At 38.2% G+C, this 20,584-nt stretch overlaps 1 protein-coding gene across 1 annotated transcript in view; it reads right to left on the reverse strand.

Annotated features, from left to right (window-relative positions):
* Positions 1 to 2,229: 2,229 nt before the first annotated feature.
* STARD6 (StAR related lipid transfer domain containing 6) overlaps positions 2,230 to 20,584 on the reverse strand; it is a 37,513-nt gene continuing 19,158 nt past the window's right edge. The window contains exons 6-8 of the mRNA XM_058277758.2: positions 9,294 to 9,411; positions 6,969 to 7,062; positions 2,230 to 2,604 (exon numbers count right to left, since the gene is read on the reverse strand). Of these exons, the coding sequence (XP_058133741.1) occupies positions 2,409 to 2,604; positions 6,969 to 7,062; positions 9,294 to 9,411 (408 nt within the window). The 3' untranslated portion in view covers positions 2,230 to 2,408. The remainder of the gene's footprint in view (positions 2,605 to 6,968; positions 7,063 to 9,293; positions 9,412 to 20,584) is intronic.

Consider the following 20,584-nt stretch of genomic DNA (forward strand, 5'->3'; position numbering starts at 1 on the left):
GTATGCATTTTATAAGGACACTTGCCATTGAATTTAGCCCCACCCCCGATAGTCCATTATGATCTCATCTCAAAATCCTTAACTTAGTTTCACCCAGAAAGACTCTTTTTCCAAATAAGACTACATTCATAGGTTCCAGGGATTTGACATGGACATATATTTTTGAGACCATCATTCAACACACTATGGAGGGGAAACTGGGGTGCTGACTTCTCTACCTTGAACTACCTTGTTCAGACACCTTGATGCCAGGTGCGGGTGGAGGCTCAGCTCTCTGTTGGGTCTTGCTGACACCAAGGTATGCATGATGGTGACTAGCCCTACTTTGAACTACTTGGTAAAGTTCTGTTGCTGCCGGTTGGGGAATTCAAAATTGCCACTGGATTGCACTGATACTACTCCAGCAGGGAAACCAGAGCACTACTACCTGCTTCAGAGAGGGGCATGAAGGGGTGTGGTAGAACATCTCTCTGCTCTACTACCATGAAACCATGCATTGGGGGGGTGGGGAGGGAGGTAGGTTTTAGGTTGGTGTTTGGGTGGTGTAGGTATAAGGTGGGTATTGCCAATAAATTTTTGTTAGGTCACCCTTTTCATGGTCCTATGGCTAGGAAGAACAGGATTTTTTTTTTCCTGAAGTGTGGGTTGTGTATCTGTGCCTGTTGGTGGTTCTGGATGGGAGGCTTTGCAGTATATGGGAGGCAATAAGGAAACTCAGAGAACTCACTGCTCTGTCATTCTTCAAGTTTCAAGGCCCCTAGGCAATTTGTCTTCTTTCCACTTTAACTTCCTAAGCTTTGTTGTATTACGTCCAGGGGTTTTCAGCTGTAAAAGGAAGGAATTGGGAGGAATGGGGCTATTACATCTAGGCTGAAACTGGAAGTTGATTCATAATTTATTTAATTTTAAATTCTAAATGTCATGGTCAAACATTCTCGTGGAATTTTCATTTTTTATTTTCATGGTTCCTACAATGTTCAATTTAAGCAGTAAGTAAAGTGAAAAATGTAAAATGTATTCTAAACTTTAATTAATGGTGACTTTTGACTGTATCTGCTTTCTTATTCATTTCTTATTCAGAGCATTTTCCAGGGAAAAAGCAAAAGATACAGATATATATTTTTTTTAATTTTTTTATTTTTTATTGACTTTGTAATAATATTACATTAAAAATATATATGTGAGGTCCCATTCAACCCCACCCCCCCACCCCCCCTCTCCCCCCCCCCCAACAACACTCGTTCCCATCATCATGACACATCCATTGGATTTGGTAAGTACATCTTTGGGCACCTCTGCACCTCATATACATTGGTTCACATCATGGCCCATACTCTCCTCTATTCCATCAAGTGGGCCCTGTGAGGATTTACAATGTCCGGTGATTACCTCTGAAGCACCATCCAGGGCAGCTCCATGTCCCGAAGACGCCTCCACCTCTCATCTCTTCCTGCCTTTCCCCATACCCTTTGTCCATTATGTCCACTTTTCCCAATCCAATGCCACCTCTTCTATGTGGACATTGGATTGGTTGTGTCCATTGCACCTCTATGTCAAGAGGAGGGTCAGATTCCACCTGGATGCTGGATGCAATCCTCCCATTTTCAGTTGTAATCACTCTAGGCTCCATGGTGTGGTGGTTGTCCTTCTTCAACTCCATCTTAGCTGAGTGTGGTAAGTCCAATAAATCAGATTGTAGGTGCTGGAGTCTGTTGAGGCTCAGGATCTGGCTATCACATTGTCAGTCCAGAGATTCAAATCCCCTAAATATATCTTAAACCCCAACATTAACTGCACCTCCAGCACATTAGCATGAAAGTCTTATGAAGGGAGATCCCATCTGAGTCCAGATTCATCACACATAAACACCATTTCCAAAGAGGGGCCATCTGCCCTGGTAGTTAACCCCATCGGCCATGACCATAACTCCCATGGGTCTCTTTAGCCCTCAAAGGAACCAATATCTGGGGGTTGTATCTGCTTTATCTGTCTCTCTGACTCTGCTCAGTTGTGCATGAGGGCAAACCTTCTGCCAGCCTCCAGACTCTTTTTTAGAGACTCGTAGCCATATAAACTCATTTCTCCTTTCCATTTCCCCCTTACTTTAGGTCAAACAGCATTTTAAAGTCATGGTATTTTATGTAGACATGGATATTCTGCTGATCCGCATTGAACCTTCCGAAGATACAGATATATTAAGGGCACTTGTTATTTAACATCATTCTTAGGTGAGATTAAAAACTACATTTAATGCTGTTCTCTTGTACAACTATGAGTTCTTATTTTCACAAAGTACCTTCAATAATATGTACAAGACTACTATCTAGAATAGTTTACCAGTATTCATTCATAATGCTTTAGTGGTTAACTGCAGTAACTGCCATCCATGATTTTAGAGTAGGACAGCCTCACTTCTTCCGGATTGATGTATGACCCCTACGACTGCATTCTCGTCCTGCCGTCTGGATTGCCTTTAGTCCATCTTTTGCGTTGATGATGAAGCTTACTAAGTTAGAAGGCAGGGTTGCTTCAATTATTGATGGGGACAATCTTCCTCTCATTTCTGTCTGGACAAACATCACTAGTTTGGAATGTGCTGGGTTCCTTTAAGCAAAGAAAGAGTTAAAATGATGAGAATTTTTAGTATTAAATATTGAATTTATAAGTTTATGGTGAACAAGATTCTTGACTTATTAGCCATTGTTTCCCTCAAAAGTGCTTATCATAGAATAGTTACTGAAGAAAGGAAATCTAAAAAAGACTAAGTAATTTGCATATACATCCTTATAAAATTTACATAAAAACATTAAGAAAGAAGTCAGAATGTGTTTTAAAGTCTTCAGCTTTAGGAAGCTTTTACCATTTTTGTCATTTTGTTGATATTTTAAATTACTAAAGCAATATATGCTTATTATAAAAACTTAAATACAACATTTTCATAATTAAAGATGACTGTCCTCCCTTATTCCCTTTATTTTGTTCCCCAGAGATAATCACTGTTTATAGTTTTGACTATTTTTTTAGATGGCTTTGTATATACAAACAGAGCATACATATGTAGGTAAATGTATATATATCACACATATATGCATATAAACATTTTTGCTTTTACAAAATTAGATATATTTATTTTTCTGCAACTAACTAGTTCTTTTCCTCTTAATGGTATATCATACATTTTCTTCTGTGTCAATACATACAGATCTGCTTAATTATTTTTTGTGAATGCACACAGTATTTCATATTCTATTTAATCAGTCCCTTATTGACTACAGTTTAGGTTGTTTCTTAATTTTTGCAATTATAAATAAAGCCTCAATAAAATATTTTTGTAATGTATCCATTTGCACTTCTATAAATATGTATATATAGAATTTCTAGGTCAAAGGTTTTTTGCATTTAACATTTTGAAATGTTATTTCTCAAATTATTCTTCAAGAAGATTGTAGTATTTTATACTCTTACCCACTGATCTTCCAACTGGAGTATGTGAAGACTTTTCAAGGGGTATAAGAGGATGAATACTTTTAAGGGAATACATTTTCAAAACTTCAACTTCCATATGCACTTTTTCCTTATACTGATTTGAGAATATGTCTCTGATAGAGAAGGAAGTTTTTCCTTTCCCATCAACCTGTCCATAATCACCCTTCTCTTGTTTTACAGAAAAAAGACATACATGTCTTCCATCCCGAATCTGAATAATACTAGGTAACTTTACCCTGGCATATAAAAATCTTTGAGGTGTCAAAGAGAAATTTGTATCTATTGAATGTGAGTTGAAAAGTAAAAGACAAATGACTGGGTAATAAATCCTTTTGAAATTTGTCAATTCTTTGCTTTTCAACAAAATGGAAGGACTTAACTGAGTTGTGAGCTGAAAGATCGTTAAAAATGATCTCTGATGATAGGGTTCTATATAATTTTTGGTATACAACTCAGAAGTAGTTCAAAGCATCAGTAACACTGCTAGAATTAAATATCTTCTATTTATGTGAGCAAAGTTATTCAGTGCTCAGATCGATAAAAATGAAAAGAGTAGACATGATGTTAAATACTGTCTCATTTTATTAGTATAGTGAGTAATATCTGTTCACAGTTAAATGAAATAATGGGTAGAAACATGGACTCTGGAACCAGTCTGCCTCAGTTTGAAGCCAAGGTTTGCCATTACTTATGTGTAACCTTAAGAAAGTTACTTAATTTCTTGAGGCTTCTGTTTCCTGTCTTGTAAAATATCTGTTATATCTACTTTTTAGGAGTACTGTGAGAATCAAATGAGTCAATATATGTAAATTGTTTATAACCATGACTGGCACATAGTATGTGCTATCTAAATTTTCCTCACAATAAAAGATACATTTCCAACAACTGTTTTTTTAATGTTAAATAATAATTTAACAAAATTTAAAATATATTTTTATTTTGATCAATGGGTACTGATAACAACTCAATCCAGAAGACATATATAATTTTTAACATTTAGATACTTATGAATCTCAGGAAATAAAAAAAATTAAAATATTAAATTTAAGTACATATTTTTGTTTCAGAGAAATATGATAGGGTGATTAATAAAAGACTTCAACACATAAAATACATGCTTGTAGATAAAATTATATGAGGAAAAAAAGAATAAAAATGTGAGTTCAAGGAGGAAAGGAATGGTGTTAAATTTTTACTGTTAAGGGTAGTGTGCATTTTGAAAAGGATAACATAATGGTGGGTTCAAATTGTGGTGTTTAGATTCTACTGGACACATTTATAAGAATGATGTGATCAGTTTTTAAAATGTCAATATTTACAGTATGCTGGAAATGCACCCATTTGCCCATTCAAACTTATAAAAAATTTTATTGTCAACCCAAAAATGTGTAAGAGGGACTACAGTTTTACAAAATTCTTTTAGGTAGTATAGAAGCCATTGCTCCAACCAATAGTGTGTGTCCTTTTCCTCATTCCCTTCTCTAGGCAGAATTTAGACTTTTTTTTTTTCAATAAGGGTGCCCTTGACAAGGCAGTATTAATTATTATTATTATTTTTTGTATTTTTTATTGTATTAAAAAGAGATCACACAAAACATTACATTAAAAAACATAAGAGGTTCCCATATATAGACTATTTTTATAGTGCCTCAAATGGCTAGCCTGAGAATCATACTAGCAGTATGTATGGTCGTGAATTTATATTTGCGTCTACTAGGGCTTTACACACTTAAACTCTTTTCAATTTTTACTGGAGACTATCATTATTAGTGATAACATGTTTTACAAGTTTTATACATGACTTGGAAACTGTCCAAAAGTTTGGTGTATTAGTCAGCCAAAGGGTGCTGATGCAAAATACTAGAAATTGGTTGGTTTTTATAAAGGGTATTTATTTGGGGTAGGAGCTTACAGATACCAGGCCATAAAGTGTAAGTTACTTCCCTCACCAAAGTCTATTTTCAAGTGTGGAACAAGATGGCTGCTGACATCTGCAAGGGTTCATGCTTCCTGGGTTCCTCCCTTCCTGGGTCTTGCTTCTCTCTGGGCTCAGGATTCCTTTCTTCCCAGGGCTTGCTTCTTCCTGGGCTCAGGGTTCCCTCTCTTTCTGGGGCTTGCTTCTCTTTCCTCTGTGAGCTTACTTCCTGGGGCTCCAGCTTAAGGCTTCAGCATCAAACTCCATCACCAAAACTCCAACATCAAAAACCCTCAACTCTGTCCTTTGCCATGCCTTTATCTGTGAGTCCCCTAGGTAGGGACTCAACACCTTAATGATGTGGTCCAATCAAAGCCCTAATCATAACTTAATCATGCCCAGGTACAGAACAGATTACAAACATAATCCAATATCTATTTTTGGAATTTGTAACCATATCAAAGTGCTACAGTTGGACTGCCTGAAAAGGGACAGTACAATAGATTGTTTTTGCCAGTATCTTTCTCTGTGACTATAAGTGAGACTATATATTTACTCCAGCAGGATGCTACACAGTATTCCCTTCCTGGAAGAGGAGAACATTCAATGAGACTTTTAGGTCAGCATTTTTTGCTGTATAAAGGAAAACTGACAAGCTTCAAGAAGGGAACATTGTTTGTGAAGCACACTTCAGGGTATAGCTTCCCAACTGGGCCATGCCAATAGCTCATTAACCTTGCTGATTTGAAACAATAACCCTTCTTTTGTGTTGTTCTCCCCTGCTATGGAAAATAAAGTAAAGGCCATAGACTTCAAAATTGATAGATGGGTAGAAAGTCCACACATTATTATTACTTTTATCATTATCTGCATCAATAATCCTGTCCACTTATGCAAATAATTATGAATTTCTTTTATTTTACTGGGTCAATAGAGAAAACTTTAAGAAATACAGGTCTAAAATGTAATTTTATCATGTAGTTTTTTTCTTACATTGATAGGTTTATAACTAATACCAAATTTTTGCATGTTTTTTATATACCAATACATTTACTTAAAATCATTTAGCAAAAATTGGAAATTGAGGAATTTGTGAAATGGTATAGATTGAATTGATGTATATGATTTTACTGAATATGTGTATTTTATGTTACCATTTTATTCCTAGGCTGGTTATTTATAGGCACTGATTCATCTCAGATTCTCCAATTTTTCACTTATCTGAATTTACCTATTGGATACTTAATTCTGCAGGATTTGCTTTCAGCAGGCAGTCCCTTGGAAAGAATTCACTCAAGGTAAATTATTAATTGTGGATAAATTTAAGTATAATTCTGGGTAAATTTAGTTTTAATACAGGAATATCTTAATAATTCATAGAAGTAACTCTAATGGAAAAATAGGAGACAATAGTGAAAGGGTAACTAGGGGGAAATGTTTGTGTGTATGTGTGGCATGCATGTACATATGTGTGTGTGACTATTCCCAGCAATATGAGATCATACTTTACAGAAAAGTATCCTTTTTGTTTATACTTAAGATGTAAACGAATGCAGATAACACTTACCCTTGAAGAGGTGAGCATATATAGCCACAAGGATGGTTATAACCACGGATGTAATTTGAAGATGGAGGATAATCTGGCAAATCCACACTCTTAGCTAAGTGATTAAAAAAAATTAAAATGAAACCTATTCCACAAAGTCTAAATGTAGGTGCATATATTTTAGAAAAATGTCTGATATAGAATTTAATTTTACCTAATTATTGTCAATATTTTCATTACTTTTATATGTGTGTGTGTATGAATGCACACTCAGGCCCAAAGTGAAAAAATGCCAGCATAGCAGTACTGTCCTCTCAAATTTATTCATGCTGACATTTCAAAGACGCTGTTAGCTTTTTTATAAAGGAAAAATTGTAAAAAGTAGCATTTAATTATTTTCTGAAACTTGAAGCAAAGGAAGAATTCATAAAGAAAAGACTATTCTATCAATGCAGTAGAATTATAGATTTTAGTTAATGTTTTTTTTAAAAAAGATATTTGAAGTGGTTATATGGCTTGTCAATAAAGATAGTGTAAAATCCTACCTTCTGCCAACTCCCTGTAGCTAACCTCAAAGTATAAAGAAAAATCAGTAGCATTTGTTTTGGGAATTATGCAGCATAATATCAGTGTTGAGCATGAATGTAGGAGGGAGGTGATTTGATTATAGTTAAGTTTATGGTAATTATATATACTCTTACTAAAAATATAAAAAATGTTTTTGTTTAATCTGTGCATTTGAAGTTTGCTCTTGTCAGAGAAAATGGCTTTTCCTATATGATTTCAAAATAAGCTATCAAATCTGTGGGAACTATAATGTTAAACAATAGTTTAGCAGACTTAGTGTGGTTGAATTAGTTTTCCATTTTAACAAGTTGGCCTGCATCATAACCTAAGAGACTTTTAGGCTGGCATAATGGTACTGCCAAAAGTGATATTAAAATATTTTTTTCTCTTAAAATATGAACATTATGCCTGTCTTTGAAAAAAATCTGTTATATTCCACAAAAAGACACATGTGGGTCTTTTGTGAAGCATATAGTGGTAATTAGTATGGATTTTGGAATATCAGAGATGCCTGAGTTTTAATTCTGATTCAGTGGCTTATCAGTGATGTGACAATTTCTTAACTGTTTAATTTCTGTAAACTTCAATTTCTTCATTTGTGAGATGATGCATTCAAAGTATTATATTTAGCTCAAATCAGGTGCATAGGGAGCTAAAACTAAGTCACTACAAAGAAAAATATCAGTATTTGTTGAAAATTATTTCAAAGGAAACTGCTTACAGCAAATCCCGTAGTGATTTGTGCACTAAGTGACTGATTATCTCTAGTTGTTATTGTGATTTTAACTTCTCACTTATTTTTTTACTTCCCTTCTGACCATTAATAACGAAGACAGAAATGATCTACTTTCAAAATATGCAAACTAACAGATTTGTGATTCTGCCTGTATTTTGTGTCGTAGGCAGCAAATAAATTTTCTATGTGCCCTCATTTATAAAATGAGGTAACATATATGAAGGTTATGAACCTCATTCCTTAGTGGTATGAGCTACCTGGGTTTGAGTGTATTAGCAGAACTATGGTAATCCAGACTCTAAACTTGAAGTACGACAGAAATATCAGAGTAACTGAAACTTTGCTGGGAAATAGCAATTAACAAAATTTAATTGTCCTTACCTCCAAGTAGTTTATAGCAGACAAAGTTATTCATATAGGAATGGTGAGGTTAAACCTAATTATGGACAAGAACAGGGTTCTACATCACTGTCCCACCAAATTCCCTCTTAAGTTGTCTGAGTTCAGAGATCTTTTGGTAGGAAGCAGGAAGTGGTTACACATTTGTATTTTTCAGAGTGATACATTTTTGGGAAGACTAGGGATAGATCAGAACCTCCAGTTTCTTGAGGAAATATTATAAGTATATTGATGTAAAGACCTATTTAGTGGGAATGTCTTTAATAGTTTTATCAGTAATTGGATATGCCTATTCTAAGCAATGTAAATTTATATATACAAAAATTAATTTTGTTTCTTAGGGATTTAAAAGTGTGTTCCTTGAGGTTTTAGCCTACAGCTATTTATACTCAATGCTGCAGGGTATATGCTGTACATGTCCAGGAGATGCCATAGTCATTGACCATGATGTAAATAATGGCACCTTTGGAGTTGGAGTAAACATTAGACTTGTCTAAATGATACAAGTATTTGTTGGTCCCACTGAATAAATAAAAACATACAGGAAATAATTGAAAATATAGTTTCTTTCAAATTGTGAATTAAAGGAAAAATCAAATTGTGACTCAGTAATTCTAAAACATGGGCAAAACGTTTCAACTTACAACTGACAATCTCAGTATTCCCTTCGTAGTGCTCGATGTGTACTAAGTCAATAAAATCTCGGGGGGAAATTGAGCCCATGGCAAAACTTTGTGTAATGGTATGACATATAATAGTGTCCTGCAACAAATCAAGACATAATTATTGCAACAATTATTTTAATATCTATTCTTTGTATTTTTTCCCAAGATTTTTTTGCACAAGGTTGGCCCTACTCCAAAAAAGAAAGTCTTTGAAGTTTTAAGGCATTATTACTAAATAAGCTTGTATTTTCTGTGTTAAAGAAGCATTTGGTCCTATTGTTATAAATATAGAGAATCAAGAAGAAATCTGGAGGATCATCTATCTTAATTTAAATGAAGAAATCGAGGTCCAACAGATTAATTCACATGTACAACTAGAGAAAATTGCAGACCTAGAATTCATTTCCAGGTTCCCCATACTGTACTACTTTCTACTATTCCACATTGGCTAGGTAAGTTCTAAAACACTGATTTAGCACTTTTGGAGATGAATACTATAAACATTCAAGGGAGCTAAGGTAATTCTTCTTACAATGTAATGCTCTTCAGAAATAACTGAGGAACACTGGAAAGGGAATCAACTTTGGAATCAAGAAACCAGGTACACGTCCTGGTTCTGCCACATAGCGACTGTAGTAACCTTGGGTAAGTCACATAATGTCTCTGATTTGTTTTCAAGTCTTTTCTTTTCTTCCCCTCCCCTCCCCTCCTTTCCTTCTTTTTCTTCTCCAACTCCATTCTTTCCATTATTACAACTGATTTGCAGCAACAGCAGAAATATTGAAGTGGTAACAGAATTTTGTTATATAATCATAAAAGGGACAGTCCAAGTGTTTAGATTTTTAGTTTTAAAGGCAATGTTTCTCAAACTGAAGCTTGAAATCTCAAGGGGAGTATGGACATGTGTTTTTTGTGGATAGGAATTTCAGGATTGCTCATCTTGTAGATGAAACTGATTTACCATCCTGGCTTTCTACAACCTCTCTACCATCCAAAATTTTAGAATCATTTTCCTAAAAGGAAGGAAAACAAGCTACAAAGTTCTATTTTAAATAAACGGCAAGATGATGGTAGATGTGTTGAGTATTATTTTTGTTTGTTTTGATGAGTGGAATACGGCAGGGAGTCTCAAAGACCTTAAGACCCAATGATCTGGAATTTAACAAACTCAATCAGTTGTAAAAATCATAAAAGTTTGTTTTACCCCATCATTTATGTTTACTACAAGTTTCTAACAAAGTTATTATTAGCCAAAACCCTGGAACCCATTTTTTAAAAAACACATTTATTGAGTTACTATTTACATACCTTAAAGTCACTCATTTTATTTTGAAACTATCAGCCAATCCAGTTTTAGATCATCTTGACTCCCTTTCTATCTTTGCATTAGTAAGTACTATTGACTCCATCTCTAAAAAATATCTTTGAATCCTCTGATTAATCTCCCTCTCCACTGCTACCACTCTAACTTAAGACACCATTATTTCTATGTTAGCTAACTGGTCTTGCTGATTTCCTTTTTGCCCTTTTGAATCCATTCTCTATTCAGCAGCTATCTCTCTCTTTTTTTTTTTTTTAAAGATTTATTTATTTCTCTCCCTTCCCCCCCACCCCGGTTGTCTGTTCTCTGTGTCTATTTGCTGTGTCTTCTTCTTTGTCCGCTTCTGTTGTTCTCAGCAGCACGGGAATCTGTGTCTCTTTCTGTTGAGTTATCTTGTTGTGTCAGCTCTCCATGTGTGGGTGCCATTCCCGGGCAGGCAGCACTTCCTTTCGCGCTGGGTGGCTACTCCTTGCGCGGGGGACACCCCTGCGTGGCAGGGCACTCCTTGAGCACATCAACACTGCACATGGGCCAGCTGCGCATGGCTCAAGGAGGACCGGGGTTTGAACCGCCGTCCGCCCATGTGGTAGACGGATGCCCTAACCACTGGGCCAAGTCTGTTTCCCTGCAGCTATCTCTTGAAAGTGCAAATCAAATCAGCCATTCCCCTGCTGAAAAGCCTCCAATGGTTTCCCACTAAACTTAGAATAAAAATTTTCCTCATGATTGATGACGTTCTTACAGAATCTAATCCCAGTCTAAGCTCTCTAACTTCACCTCTTTACCACTCTTTTCCTTTCTCTTTTTTCTCTCTTATTCTTTATGTGCAAACCCCACAGACCTTGTTTTCTATTCATTAAAAACTACCAAGGCTCACTATAGTTCTAAGGCCTTTCCATGTACTTTTCCCTCTGCCTGCAACACTTTTCTAGATCTTTGCAAGTCTATCTCCATCATCTTCATCTTGATATTCATGTTTCTTCTCTAATGTTTGTCACTCAGAGTCCTCCTTCATTAGCTTCTCTTGGTCATATCCTATCCTATTAGCCTTCATAATACTTGTCATTCTTATCAGTCCTTGTCTTAGTCAGCCAAAGAGGTGCTGTTGCAAAATACTAGAAATTGGTTAGTTTTTATAAAGGGTATTTATTCGGGGTAGGAGCTTACAGATACCAGGCCATAAAGCATAAGTAACTTCCCTCACCAAAGTCTATTTTCACGTGTTGGAGCAAGATGGCTGCTCATGGCTACAAGGGTCTAGGCTTCCTGGGTTCCTCCCTTTCAGGGTTTTGCTTCTCTCTGGGTTTTGGGTTCCTCTCCTTCCAGGGCTTGCTTCTTCCTGGGCTCAGTGTTCCTCTCTTCCTGGGGCTTGCTACTCTTTCCTCTGTGTGCTTATTTCCTGGGGATCCAGCTTAAGGCTTCAGCATCAAACTCCAATATCAAAAATCCAACATCAAAACCCTTCACTCTGTCCTTTGCCATGTCTTTTATCTGTGAGTTCCCACCCCTTGGTGGATGGGGACTCAATGCCCTACTGTCGAGGTCCAATCAAAGCCCTAATCATAATTTAATCATGCCCAGGTACAGACCAGATTGCAAACATAATCCAGTATCTATTTTTGGAATTCATAACTATATCAAACTGCTACATTCCACCCTCTGAATTCCAAAAAGACATTACAATATTTAAGAAAATCTCAAATCAGTAACCATGCAAGTACTAAATCATATCATAATCAATTTAAAGAAATACAGTTTCGCTTTGGGCAAAGTTCTCTCTACTTTAGACCTCTGAAACTTAAAAACAATTTATCTGTTTCCAATACACAAGTGGACAGACAAAGGATAAGCATTTTCATTACAATAAGGAGAAATTGGGAGGGAAACATGAGTCATGAGCCCTCTATAGTTCAGTAAACCTGCAGGGCTTCCTCCATTCGATTTCAAAGTCTGAGAACCATTCTTAAAATGATGGTTACCTCTCCTTGATGCCTTATGGGAACCGACCCTTTCCACATGATTGCTCAATGGCCATTTTCTTGGTCTCACTTTCATCCAGCATCTGGGTGTGGAACAAGCTCCAGAGCTCACCCCCAAGAGTGTTGGGGTGATTGCCACACCTTACCTGATCTTTGGGTTAGAGTCTTAACCACCCTAGTATAGTGACACGAAGACAACATTCTCCGTAACCTTTGGCATACAGCACAAGTTGACCACCTGGCTTTCCCTAATCTTTGGCATACAGGTTCAACCCTCTCAGAGCAGCAAGTTGACCACCTGGCCTTCCCTAATCCATGGGGGACAGGTTCACCCCTCTTAAACCTGTGGAGTGCTGACCTTAACCACCCTAATCCTTGAGGAATGTGCTCTACCCTCTCTGTACCCTGGGGTGGCAAAACTCTCCCTGAACATTGGGTGGGAACATCTACCCTCTTTAACTGCTGGGGAAAACTTACCCTCTCTGTACACATGGGTGGGGTTCCTCTCGGCCCAAGGTGATGTCTTAATTCCAGATCTCAGCTTCCATGGTTTTCCTCTGAAAGCTGTTTCTCCTTCAATCTTTCCTTTCCTTGTCCCTTTTAGTTCAAGCCTACAGTGGTTTTGTTCATATAGTTCTCTCAAAAACCTTGTTGGTTTAGCGTGCAAGAAGCAGGGGTCCAAGTCATCAGACAGTAAGACTTTCCACAAGTCTTTCCTAGATTACAGCATCTTCAATCTTTATTTACAAGTTCCAAGTTTAGTTAAGTCCCCAAATGAGGCACTTTCATCTGGGAGCTTGATTTCCAGAGGCTTGGAATTTCCAGAATCAGTTTCTGTGTTCTTTGTGCCCAACAGTTCAGTCCTCAGGATATCTCTCTCATCTAGCATTTTTCTATAAGCTGCAAGGAGAAGCCAAGCCGCATTCTCTGGGTTTCCTTTGGAAATTTCTTCAGCTAAATGCCCAGGCTTACGATTTGCAAATTCTTCCTTCCATAAAATACCAGAAGTTAATCTTGCTAAGTTCTCTGCAACTTTAAACCATGGATCACCTTTTCTCCAGTTCAAATAATAGTTTCATCATTTACTTCTATGGCATCATAAAAAGTCTCTTAAGCATCCATTTTGCTGTCAACAGTCTCTTCAAAACACTGTAGGTCTTTTCTTCCAAGCATTTCACAATTACTCCAAAACATACCTCTTACCCCTTTACAAAACTGTTCCAGAATTTCAATAATTGCAAAAGCACTTCCCCACTCCTCAGTATCAAATTCTGTATTAGTCAGCCAAAGGGTGCTGATGCAAAATACTAGAAATTGGTTGGTTTTTATAAAGGGTATTTATTTGGGGTAGGAGCTTACAGATACCAGGCCATAAAGCTTAAGTTACTTCCCTCACAGTTCATTTTCATGTGTTGAAGCAAGATGGCTGCCAATGGCTGTGGGGGTTCAGGCTTCCTGGGTTCCTCCCTTTCAGGGTCTTGCTTCTCTCTGGGTTCAGGGTTCCTCTCCTCCCAGGGCTTGCCTCTTCATGGGATCAGGGTTCTTCTCTTCCTGGAGCTTGCGTCTTTCCTCTGTTTGCTTACTTCCTGGGGCTCCTGCTTAAGGTTTCAGCATCAAACTCCAACATCAATAATGCTTCCCTCTATCTTTTGCTAACATGGCCCAATCAAATCCCTAATCATAATTTAATCATGCCCCAGTAAAGACCAGATTATAAACATAATGCAATATCTATTTTTGGAATTCATAACTATACTATATCAAACTGCTACAGTCCTAGACTTCAAAAAACTTATTATCTGGTACTATCTTGTTTTTTAAACTGCTTACTTGTTTATTATGTCTCTTCTGACTATAATATAAGCTTTGTGAACTCAGGGATATTTTCTTTCTTGTTCCTTCATGTATCCCAGAGTCCAAAACAGTATGTAGTTCATAATAGCTGCTCAGAAAGTATTTGTGGCAAAAGGACTGTGGGAAGATGGTGTTGTAGGAGTCTCCAGGAATCAGTACCTCCACCAAAACAACTATTAAACTGACAAGAACTGTCTCAATCAACTGTTTTGAAACTCTGGAGTCTAGAGGAACACTGTAGTATCCATGAAGGAGCAGGAGGAAGAGGCTGGTAAATTGCAATAAATAATGGAAAGTTTCACATTTACTGCAGTGACCACCCATTCACTTAACACCCAGACTCTAGGTGGGCAGCAGTGGGTCTGGAGCTCAGGCTTATGGCATGGCTTACTGGTGCCAGGGTGGGACATAAAGGCCTAGTTCTTCAAATGCTGGGTGTGTTGTTTTATTGCTGATCACTACTCTTGATCAGCTACTTCAGATCACAGGGGACCAGCTCAGAGGGTAGCTATTGTTCTAGTCCCTCTCAGGCAAAAGTTACTGTTTTTAATATAGTAACCTTCCTCTAAACTACAGAAAACTGTTAAAGGGCTACATTAACTGGCAAGTGCTGAATCAGAAAACACAGCTTTAAAAGCCGCAGAGAAAGCAAGTTCCTTGGGCCCTTGCTGGCCTGTTCCCCACTCCCTCTACAACACAAGGTGGACCCAGCTTGTATTCCCATTGTAGGTTCCTGGTCCTGTTCTACATGGAGCAGAGTGGCCCCTGTGTGCACATGGGGGTACATGTATGCAGTACATGGAAGTCCATGAGAATAAGCCAGGGAACTTGTCTCAGGTTTACCCTCCCAGAGTTTGTCCTGAGAAGTGTACTGTAGACCGCTGGAACAATGTGAGAAATAATAAGTTGAAGTGACCTAGGGCAAAGGACTACCTGCATTAAGTCACTGGAGAGACCACCCAGGAAGAGGTGAAAGACTATTTCAAGGGAGTAAAGGGGCATTCACTCCAACTCATGTTAATTGTAAATGGAGAATTCCTAAGGCCTCTACCATGCCCAAGCCCAGGAAAAGAAGCAGGCTCCACAGTTTCATACAGACTCAGATAAGACAGAGAGGACCCTGTACCTCACATTTGCCTCAAGCTAAACTTCTTGATAGGAGGGCTAAGCTCTGAAGCAACCATTAGCCAAAGCAGAGCCAATTTGCAAAGACAGTGAAATATGCTTTTTCCTTCGGTTTGTTCATTTTGATTGGCTCCTAGCATTCAAGAAAATCTATGTCACATCACTAGTTGAATACTATACAAACTGAAAAAACAGCTCAAATACTAAACCCACAGTTAATGCTTTAAAATAGGAAAATTTGGAAGCGGAGTTGGCCCAATGGATAGGGCATCCATCTACCACATGGGAGGTCCGTGGTTCAAACCCTGGGCCTCCTTGACCCATGTGGAGCTGGCCCACGTGCAGTACTGATGCGCACAAGGAGTGCCGTGCCCGCCGTGTAGGGGAGCCCCATGCGCAAGGAGTGTACCCCATAAACAGAGCCGTCCAGTACGAAAGAAAGTTCAGCCTGCCCAGGAATGGGGCCACACACACGGAGAGCTGACAAAGCAAGACGATGCAACAAAAAGAGACACAGATTCCCGTGCTGCTGACAACAGAAGCAGACAAAGAAGAACATACAGCAAATGGACACAGAGAACAGACAACTGGGGTGGAGGGGGAGGGGAGAGAAATTAATAAATAAATCTTTAAAAAAAATCTCAAAAAAATATGAAAATCCATGTATGCAGCAAAAGATTACAAGGCAAACAAAGAAACAGGAAATGATGGCCCATCCAAAGTGTCCTAGTTTCTTCTGTGGACCCCAGAAAATTATATTCTTAAGTTAAGCCATCCCTGTGTCTGCAAATCTATTGTATGTGGTGGGATCTTTTGGTTAGATTCTGTTATGGGAACTTTTGATTTGGTCAATTTTGATTAGATTGCTCTAGGACCTTTGATTGAACTATGTCAGTGAGGCACAGCCCAGGGTGGGTCTAGCCCTCTTGTTAGTCTTATATAAGCAGAGAACTGAAAGCAGAAACACAGAGAAAAACAGCTCCCATTTTGACCCTGCCATGTGAGAACCACAGAAAGACGGAGAAACCCTGAGAGGCTGAGAGAGAGATCAGAGACTGGAACCAGTGGAACAAACCAAAAGCTAAGGAGACAGACCACGGGAAACGGACTTTGGCCCAGTGGTTAGGGCGTCCGTCTACCACATGGGAGGTCCGCGGTTCAAGCCCCAGGCCTCCTTGACCCGTGTGGAGCTGGCCCATGCATAGTGCTGATGCGCGCAAGGAGTGCCGCGCCACGCAGGGGTGACCCCCGCGTAGGGGAGCCCCACGCGCAAGGAGTGCACCCATAAGGAGAGCCACCCAGCGTGAAAGAAAGTGCAGCCTGCCCAGGAATGGCGCCGCCCACACTTCCCGTGCCGCTGATGACAACAGAAGCGGACAAAGAAACAAGACGCAGCAAAAAGACACAGAAAACAGACAACCAGGGGAGGGGAGGGGAATTAAATAAATAAAAATAAATCTTTAAAAAAAAAAAAAAAAAAAAAGGAGACAGATCTGGGAAGAGATGGGCCATATGCCTGATCACCCACAGCTAAGCTCAGGGAGAAAGCCTGGAGGAGAAAGCAGAGACTGGCCGCCATCTTGCCTTGCTACATGGCAGGATTCCAGGATTGCCAGAAGCTGATTTTTGGTAGGATAGAATCTTTAATGATGCTTTGGTTTGGACATTTTCACAGCCTCAGAAATTTACCCTAATAAATTCCCTTTATAAAAGTCAACCTACTTCTGGTATTTTGTTCTTAGCATCTTTAGCAAATGAAAATATAGAAGAACAAGAAAAAAAATCCAGGAACCAGCAACAAAGAGGACCAAACTTTGCACTTACCAGACAGAGATTTAAAAAAAATGATCCTTGATATACTCAAGGAGATTAAGGAAAACACAAAGAAAGAACTAAAGTCTATGAGGAAAACAATGAACATAATAACAGTAATGAAAATTTCCTAGATGGTTTCAACAGAATATTGGAAGTGGCGGAAGAACGAAGAAGTGATTTCAAAGATAACACAACTGAAATGTTTCTGACTGAGGAGCAAAAAGAAAAAAGGAATGAAAAAGAATGAACAGAGCCTAAGAGACCTGGGTGACACCATCAGTACCAATATAATGTATAGGAGTCCCAGAAGGGGAAGAAAGAGAGAAAGGGACAGAAGGAATAGTCAAAGAAGTAATGCCAGAAAACTTCCCAAATTTAAGGAAAGATATTAATATGCATGCTTAAAATAAACCCTATACAGGCTAAACCCCAAGAGAACCACACCCAGACACAAGTAATCAAATTGTCCAATGCCAAAAACAAGGAGAGAGTTCTGAGAACTATAAGAGAAAAGCAAATAATTATGTACAAAGGAATCCCAATAAGATTAAGATTTCTTAGAAACCATGGGTACAAGAAGGCAGTGGTATGAAATATTTAGCTGAAAGAAAACAATTGCCAACAAAGAAGTTCATATCTGGCAAGGCTTTCTTTCAAAATGAGGGAGAGATTAAGACATTCCCAGATAAACAAAAGCTGAAGGAGTTCATTATCATTAGATCTGCCCTATAAGCAATGCTAAAGAGAATTCTTCAGACTGAAAGGAAAGGACACTAGACAGTGAAGCAAAGCAGCAATAAAAAATAAAGACCTCTGGGAAAAGGTAATTACATGTAGTTATAAATGCTGGTATTATTATATTGTATGTTTTGTTTTTTAACTCCACTTCTTCCTACAGGTGCTAAAATGCATAACATAAAAATTAATGATAAGTCTAAGGTTTTGGACATATAATGTGTACAAAGAAACTTATATGAAGTACAGATAAAAAAAGGTAGAGAGACAGAGGGGTATAGGAAAAGTGTAAGTGTATGCTATTGAAGATAACTTGGTATCACATTAAATTATTGTTATAGATTTAGAATATTAAAAAAACCCTGGTAACTGCAAAGAAAGTACATGAAAAATATATTCAGAAAGAAATGAGAAGGGACCCAAAATGGTACAGTAAAAAAATATGAAAGTAGTTATTAATGGAAAAATTGAGGAACAGAAAAGGTATAAGACCTAAAAAAAAAAAAGACAAAATAGCAAAATGGCAGGAGAAAGTCCTGCATTCTCAGTAGTTACTTTAAATGTAAGTGTATTAAATTCTCTAGTCAAAAGGCAGAGATTGGCAGAATGGATGAAAAAACATAACTCAAAAATATGCTGTTTACAAAAGACTCACTTTAAATTCAAAGATATAAGTGGTTGAAAGTGAAAGGATGCACAAAAATATACCATGCAAGTAGTAACAAAAAGAGGGCTGTGGTAGCTATACTAATATCAGATAAAATAGACTTTAAGTAAAAAACTATTATGATGAACAAAGAAGGACACTGTATTCTGAAAATGATCAATTCAACAAGACATAACAATTCTAAGTAAATATATACCTAATGAAAGTGTCCCAAAATACATGAAACAAATATTTATAGATGTGAAGAGAAAAAGAAAGCTCTATATTAATGGGAGATTTCAATAATCACTTTCAAAAGTGGATAGAACAGTGATGGAATAGTACACTGCTGTAAGAAGGAATGAAATTGGGACACATGATAACATGGATGAACCTTGAAGGCATTATGCTAAGTGAAATAAGCCAGACACAAAAGGACAAATAGGGAAGTGGATATGGCTCAAGCGACTGGGCTCCTGTCTACCATATAGGAGGTCCAGGGTTCAATTCCTGGGGCCTCCTGGTGAAGGCAAGCTGGCCCACATGGTGAGCTGGTCAGCATGGTGAGTAAGCCCGTGCAGAGAGCTGGCCTGAGCACAGTGCTGGCCCACATGGAATGCTGGCCTGCATAGGAGTACTGGCTTGCAGGGGAGTGCTTGGCCCATGTGGACAGCTGGCACAGCAAGATGACGCAATGAAAAGAGACACAGAGGAGAGACAATAAGAGATGCAGTAGACCAGGGAGCTGAGGTGGCACAAGAGATAGAGGGCCTCTCTCCCACTCTGGAAGGTCTCGGGATTGGTTCACAGTGCTGCCTAAAGAGAAGACAGGGAAGCAGACTTGGCCCAGTGGTTAGAGCATCCATCTACCACATGGGAGGTCCGTGGTTCAAACCCTGGGCCTCCTTGACCCATGTGGAGCTGGCCCATGCGCAGTGCTGATGTGCGCAAGGAGTGCCCTGCCACGCAGGGATGTCCCCCGTGTAGGGGAGCCCCATGCGCAAGGAGTGCGCCCCACAAGGAGAGCTGCCCAGCGCAAAAGAAAGTGCAGCCTGCCCAAGAATGGTGCTGCACACATGGAGAAGCTGACACAACAAGATGATGCAACAAAAAGAAACACATTCTGACAACAGAAGCGGACAAAGACTTTGCAGCAAACAGACACAGAGAACAGACAACTGGGGCGGGAGGGTGTGTGTGTGTATATATATATATAAATAAATAAATCTTTGAAAAAAAAAGAGAAGACAAGCAGACATAGAAGAACACACAGTGAATGGGCACAGAGCAGACAGCAAGAACAAACAATGAGGGGTGGGGGGGAGAAATAAATAAATCTTAAAAAAAAAGGACAAATATTGTATGGTCTCACTATTATGAACTAAATATGAAGAACAAATAAATGGAGTTAAAACACAGACTATAGATTACTAGGAGATAGGATGAGGACTGAGAAGGGCTACTGATGCTTAATGTATGTAGAATTTTCAATTAGCTTGAATGTAAAAGTGTGGAAATGGATAGAGTTGATGGTAGCACATTATAGTGAGCATAACTAACATGGCTGGTTTATAAATGGGATTTTGATTGAAAGAGGTAGTGTAGAGATGTAAATGTCAATTGAAAGAAAGCTAGAGAATAATCTAGGGACTAAATAACATAGTGAATCCAGAGGTGGATGAGGACTGAGGTTAATAATACAAATACAAGAACGTTTCTGTATGAACTAGAACAAATATACATCGCTATTATTAATACAAGGTAATAAGAAAATAGTGATGCATTAATTATAATA

Source organism: Dasypus novemcinctus, chromosome 16 (genome assembly GCF_030445035.2).
Source record: "Dasypus novemcinctus isolate mDasNov1 chromosome 16, mDasNov1.1.hap2, whole genome shotgun sequence".
Classification (NCBI taxonomy): domain Eukaryota; kingdom Metazoa; phylum Chordata; class Mammalia; order Cingulata; family Dasypodidae; genus Dasypus; species Dasypus novemcinctus.